The sequence below is a fragment of the Arachis duranensis genome, chromosome 10, assembly GCF_000817695.3.
Source record: "Arachis duranensis cultivar V14167 chromosome 10, aradu.V14167.gnm2.J7QH, whole genome shotgun sequence".
Lineage (NCBI taxonomy): Eukaryota > Viridiplantae > Streptophyta > Magnoliopsida > Fabales > Fabaceae > Arachis > Arachis duranensis.
In genome coordinates this window covers 95,496,797-95,503,694 of record NC_029781.3, presented here as the reverse complement: position 1 = coordinate 95,503,694, position 6,898 = coordinate 95,496,797, and the positions used below count along the sequence as shown (strand labels likewise).

Here is a 6,898-nt window from a genome sequence, read left to right as displayed (position 1 = left end):
AATATTTCTCTAATATAAATATATAAAATGGTAATTGTTTTGAGTTATTTGTTGGGTCAACATAATGATTTCCAAGATTACCAACATACCAATGGCTTAGGCTTTGAGGCCCGAACTATCAATAGGAGAAAGAAACAATTCTAAAAAGAAATGGAGAAATTGACTATCACCTTAAATTTGGTATTATCAGAGTTGCAGTAACAAAGCTGTGCAATATAAACTCAACTGATGTTATCCTGTGTATTCTACAAAATATATCTTGTCTCTAAGTTAGATACTGTCAATCTCTCTTCTTATCATTCTCAATATATTCTTTTCTACTCTGTACTGCCACCCCGGAACAACCAGCCGACCTTCCCTCAGATGATGGAACATCAGAATTTTCTTTCTTACCCTTTGTTGGCATGCTTGATTCTTTAGGTGCCTCTGAATTCCTGTAAGTTCCAAACTCCAGAATGAGTTCGGATGAGGAAGAACTCCTGGCCTGCTCAGAGATATTGAAAGAGACAGGCTCCTGGGCTTCTGACATGCTTTCCTGGCAAATGTTTGCAAGAACTGGGAATTCTTCATTTGCAAGCTCAAATGACCTTGAATTGCCATTTGCATCAGGTGTCTCGTCGGAATGAACCTCCTCAGATGGTTGCTTTTTCTGAGGTGATTTGGTTGATACACTATGCTTCGCAGGACGATATCTCCTTGATTTGTTCCCCTTTATGCGCGTATCCCATTGGGGGTTATGAGCCTGCATTATTCAACCATGTTGGAGACGACATAGTCAGTTATCATAATGTAAACAGATACAGAAAAGTTTGACACGACAGTATATACCACGTCAGGTATGTATGTGCCAGTTCCTCGTGATTTTCCTGTTTCTTCAAAGCTGTAACTAGCTTGTGAAGCTTTCGGACAATAGAATGTCTGTGTTGAGCCATATACATCGGTCTGTGCTGGGGCATATACATCAATCTTTGTAGGGACATATACATCATTTTGAATTGGGGCATAGACATCTGTGCTTCTCGGGACATATACATCGGTGTGTATTGGTACATATACGTTACTACTCCTTTTATAAGACACGTTCCAGTTTTGCTGCGTCAATACCGCATGGATGTCAGCCTGAGCAGCTGATAATCGTGTGCTTGGATATGCAGCAAATGGCATGGCATGCTTACGATGCAACTGAACATAGCGTAGAGCACCATAGTAACTTTCACAATCTCCAAGGAGGACAGATTCTTCAGATCTTCCAGTACCAAATGCAGGAACAGGAACTTCTATATCTGGCCTTTGTCCTTTCCCATTTCTGTCCAAAGTGTTCATGAAAAACCCCTCTAGTGCTGCACCCATCTTTTCTCCTGGTAGTGTAAGGATCTCCTTAAGTTTTCGGGCACCGAAGGATAGAGCAAATCTAATTCGATGCAAGTTTCCTGCAGGTAATAAGGTTGACGACTATGCGAAAAGAAGTAAGCAATTTGAAAGAGTAATAGTTAAATATGTAGACCTTCATGAAATTTAGTATAATTATTTAGGCATCATATATAAAAATTTATGTCACCAATAAATGTGAACATCTATAAAGTTGTTTGAGCGAGTGTTGATGCCAAGACCATAAAATATCATGCAGGATGAAATCAGCCCACAAGTAATAAATGCAAGCAAAAGTATGCCTTGTAATTACTTGATGCTTTAGTGGCCCATATTACCTCGGCTGACGCTACGGCCTAGGTTGTTGTCATTTCTTAGAGGATCCAAAATATTCATATGCTTGGTGGGAAATTCATGGGTTGTAGTCTCGTATGTTCTTGCTGATATAGAGCACATATCTCTGTACTTTCTCAGAAACTCTTTATTGAGCAAAAAACCACCCCGCTCACAGTCTGGTGTCTCTGTAAAAATCCCAATTAAAATCCCATAATTGGGATTATCAAGTACTGAAGATTAAGAATAAATAATCCCATCAAGTCATACATAAATCCAATTGATAATGTGCTTCAATAACACTTATGACTTACCATTAATTTCTGGAAGTGAAGATAAGGCCTTAGGACCATCTACACTGACGTAATAACTTTCCCAATCAAATGCACTGTAGTAGTCCAAAAATCTGTACAGCACCTGCTTGCAGTAGCAGTCAGTCGGTTTATTCTTCACGTTTATGCAAATCGAAGTGGTGAAAGGACCAAATCAAAACTGATGCAAGATTGATTCATACCTCTAGAGGACCACGCACTGATGAATGATAACGATTGATAATGTACAAAACTAGTGTTTCCAATGCATATGTTGATAACAGGCCATGGTGTGCACCAAGAATTCGGCTCTCATAATAGCACCAAGCTTTGATTAAGATAATACTTCGTTTGAAAAGATGGTTTTTCCCAACAAGTTGGTCAACCTGAGATTTACGGTACGGCATAAAATTTCATATTCACTAGAAAGATAAGCCATTGATAAGTTCTCCCTTAATGATCAGCTTTTACATAACTGTAAAAATTTACAGTCACGCGCAACCATGAAACTATCATATAGACCATATTATGAAGACATCAAACAATATGAATAGTCGTGACTTGGCTTAAATTAGACTTTACCTGCTCCAAAAAGCGCAGAGCATAGAGTCCAGCCATCTGATTGAACGAGATATCAACCGCAATATCTTTTACTGTGCATTTTACAACCTGGACCTGCAGTCCATCATCCAAACATCAAAATGAAGTAGGGGAATTGTACAAGCGCACCCTCATTTTCTTGTGCAAATTTCAACTTTAGAAAAATGAAGAACAGAACCAACTAGGTCAAAAGAGGTTTTGATACCATATTGAGGACCAACTATCCTAAAAGCATAAGGCATTAGGTAAAAGACTCATGAAACGAGATCACATCTAACATGGAGAATTTTAGTTTTTAATATCTTAAGAGAGACAGAAAACTGACAGTGCAGATACTCCTTACCAACATGATGTAACACTCCAGAAATAATGGATTACCTATGAAACTGTAAGAAACAGTACAGGTATTCTAGCATCTATCTAACAGGCAAAGGCACCTCTAAGTTAAACCCTGCATCTCTTGCTCTCTCTAAGGCAAAGGTACAAAGTTATTATCAGTTTCCTCATGTGTCAATGCATTTATATTTAGCAAAAGCAAGAAACAAAGGGTAGTTTACCATTCCCTCTTCAGACAAATAGAACCAAGCCTCACATATAGCATCCATCTATAAAAGGAATGCTTAAAATCTTATTAAGCTTATTCCATGAACACAGTTAATTAGTAGACAGTAGAGACTGACGTGGGAAGATAATGAAGGCCTCGATAATTGAACCTCACAAGCAAGCCACAGAAAATAGAGACCTTGTATGGTTAAAGCAATATCAATACATACAAAATGAACCAGAAAAGAATCAGAAAACTTGCTCTAAACCTGTGCACGTATATGCTGTACGTCTTTCACTTGGAATTCAGTGTTGTCACTGCTTTCAAGTATACTGAATACTGTTTGGGCCAAATCCTCCTCAGCATTTTCATGACCGAGAGCTGTCAAGTCAATATCCCCATCCGGAAGATAGGTTTTTAGTGGGACTGAACCAAATGTGAAGACCTGTAGCCCATAAAAGGGGTAAAACATTCATATCGTCACTGCTATAATAACTGTATAATTTATAATCATGATGAAATCAACTTAATACCTAAAAGCTTTGAAGCTTTTAAATTAAAAGTAATGACAAGTCAACCAGAACCAAAAAGTAGGTTAAAAAAATCATCTATATTTGGAATTAAAGGGAAATCTTTTAAGAAATTGGGTCCAATGACTCTAATCCCCAAGTCAACAAATAATCTTAGGATCCACATGCAAAGTTTAGGCTGATAGGGAAAAATATGTTCAGGGGTGCTGCGAAATGGTAAATTTCTTTTAATGAGGAAGTGTACTGTTTAAGGGGAACTGAACAAAAATAGCATGGAAAGTTGAAGAGAAGTGGGTTCATATTGATCATCAGACTTGCAAACTACAACTTTATCTTCCATGGTTTTAAAGGCTATTTTAGATATCGAAAACTAACGGGAGAGAAGTCAATCTAGTGATCTAAAGTAAGATAGCAGCATACAAGGGCAAAAAGAAAAAGAAGGTTGCCGTAGCCTAATAATAATTATCAATTAAAAAAATGTACAATGACTTCTAGATGTAGAAAACAATCATAATAGAAAGTAACTGTTCTTAAAAGGAAAAGATAGGATAACCGAACATCCCTAAACAGAACAGAGATCAAAGAACATTCATAGGACAAACAAAATAGATCTGACGCATACGAATCACTTAGAGCAGCAAGCACTAAAAAAGAGACCCAACTAACTATGAGGATATAAAGCAATAAATTAAAAGAAATGGCCAAAGGTACTACACCAATAAAAATCACAAATATATAAATTCGGTAAAAAAAATTCAAAATATTCTAACCTCTGCTCCGTAGTAACCAGTAATCAGCCTCTGGACATATCCAATAATCTCCTTTCTATTCACCTCAGAAATTACATTTGGTTGGATTATACACAGTATCTCTTGGGCCCTTTCTTCAGCCATCAGCCACAGTTCCTCATCAATTGATAGCGGTTGTTCATTAGGCAAGGATGAAGGAAACAAATTTTCTTGTATATCTTCCATCATAGCTGCATATACCAGAACTCAGATATCTTTCTAATGAAACCTAGACAAAACCAGAAAAACACAAAATATCAGTATTGAATACAATCACTACCCATAAAACAGCAAAACAGTACCCGAAATTGAAGATCTTTCATAAGAAAAGTTACGAAAACAGAAATAAATTAGCCAATATACATTCGTTTTGACCAATGCTAAGATGACAGATATGTAGCACTTAGTTCCTATCCTGCAATCGAAAAACCAGTGAGACTGTAGAGACGCATCACCGGCATTCTTTCTTTTCGGAGGTACAAAAATTGGTCTGAAAATCATCCCCAAGACATGTCTCCTGTGTCTCTCTGTCTTTTAAGTAGATAAATTATCTTAAGAATTATCCCCAGATAAGAACAATTCTTCTAAGATTTGGTCTCAAGAGTCCAAACACTTCTATCCTAAAAGGGAATGATCTGAAATTTTATGGCCAAACTATCCATCACTCTTCACCAACCCAAATGCTTGCTCAAAGACAAAATGGAAAGAGAAAAAAATGACAAATAGAGCAATGACAAATATGGAAAAACAATTATCATGAGAAAAGTCAACAATGAGATGAAGTTTTCGGAAAGCACAAGCTTTTATATCACAGTTTACCATCATATTGTAACGCCCAAAGCATTTAACTTTATTAATTTCATTGTTATCTGTTAAAGAAATGGGTAAAGTATATTTTTTGTCACTAAAATTTGTCAAAAATTTCAAAAATACCTCTATGTTTTATTTTTGTTTCAAACTTTCAATTTTGTCCCAAAAATCTTTTATTTGCATCAAATATACCCTGACAGCTAAATTTTCAAAAGATTTAAGATCAATCTAATAATAATAATGTATGAAAATTATGTTTGACTTGCTTATGTTGAGGGTTATTCTTATGAAATTGTTGTTGAATTAATCTTAAATTTTTTGAAAACTTAGCCGCCAGGGATATATTTGATATAAATCGAAAACTTTTGAAATAGAATTGAAACAAAATAAAATTTAGGAGTATATTTAAAACTTTTTGCCAAAGTTCAAGGATAAAAAAGTATACTTAACCCTAAAGAAATTTAACGAAAAGGAAGACTTCAAAAGTAAAAAATGGAACAAGGATAAAAATCAATTAAATAAAAAATGTCCTAAATAATTGAAAGATGTGATCCTCATCCATAATTTTCAAACAAAATCTTGCAGTAAAAACATTGGTGATAAATTCATATCATATAATTCATTTTCGCAACAGTTACACAAACATGAACACATGGAGCAAAATGGCAAGAAAGGGAGGAGGAGGAGGAGTACCTGCCACAAATCACCACCGGAACCAGCGTCCACCACCGCTGCTTCTCCTCTCCGTCGTCGCACCAGTACCACCGCGGTTCGCTGGCGCCGCCGCTGCCTTGGATTCGCGTCGCTGTCGTTGCCGCTTGGGGTCATGCCAGCGCCGCCGCGGTAGCGGCCTTCCTCTGCTTGCGTCGCGCCGCCGGCGTTCTACCCGTCGCCTCACCGTTCTCCTCCGTGTCTTGCTGCGCTTTGTTTCTGATGAGAGGCATTTACGGCAATTGGCCATTCACTTTGCCTCTTCTTCTTTCTTTTATGTATCTTATTTATTAATTAATTTATTTATTTTTCTATGATTTTCTTGTTTTTATATTTTAGGTTTTGCTAAGAGAATTAACAATTTTAAATTATTAACTTCACATTAAAATAAATGAACAATTTTAAATTATTAATTTCACATGAAAATAACTCTTTATTTTTTGAAATGTAACATGAAATTTAGGCTTCTTCGACTTGTTGATATCAAAATATCGCCTGTAGGCACTGAATTCAATAGTCACAAAATGTTTGTACCGTTAAATGGTCCATACCAAAACATGTTTTTTAAATTTTTATTAACGGCTGAATAGTCTGTTTCTAATTTTAGTTACAAATTAACCTCGTATATTTTATTTAATTATAAAAATTATTTTTTATTTTATAAATTATTATTTTATTATTCATCTATTATATTTATTAATAATAAAAAAATAAAACAATAATGAATTAGATCTTCCATTAATCGTAATAACTTTTTGGCAATGCCAATCGATTAAAAGTTTATCTTTGATCCATTACATCATTGGAGGATTTTGAAATTGTCTTTCTTAAAAAATCAATCGATTGGATTAACAAAACAATTTATTGAATTTCAGGTTTCCCATAACTCAATCGTTTTTATAA

At 35.5% G+C, this 6,898-nt stretch overlaps 1 protein-coding gene across 3 annotated transcripts; it reads right to left on the bottom strand.

The window, feature by feature from the left end:
* On the bottom strand, positions 1 to 6,249 carry LOC107471087 (uncharacterized). Of its 3 annotated transcripts, none has more exons than XM_052255175.1 (9): positions 5,978 to 6,249; positions 4,457 to 4,665; positions 3,425 to 3,601; positions 2,595 to 2,687; positions 2,216 to 2,398; positions 2,016 to 2,118; positions 1,707 to 1,889; positions 829 to 1,430; positions 1 to 742 (listed from the first exon to the last, which is right to left on the bottom strand). In XM_052255175.1, the coding sequence occupies exons 2-9, from the start codon at positions 4,661 to 4,663 to the stop codon at positions 281 to 283; spliced, it is 2,010 nt and encodes a 669-aa protein (XP_052111135.1). In that variant the 5' UTR covers positions 4,664 to 4,665; positions 5,978 to 6,249; the 3' UTR covers positions 1 to 280. The 3 variants fall into 3 exon arrangements, with proteins under 3 accessions (XP_052111135.1, XP_052111134.1, XP_015946021.1); XM_052255174.1 differs by lacking the exon at positions 5,978 to 6,249 and adding an exon at positions 4,838 to 5,169 and having other exon boundaries at positions 4,457 to 4,703; XM_016090535.3 differs by having other exon boundaries at positions 2 to 742; positions 4,457 to 4,703.
* Between the last annotated feature and the right edge of the window lie 649 nt (positions 6,250 to 6,898).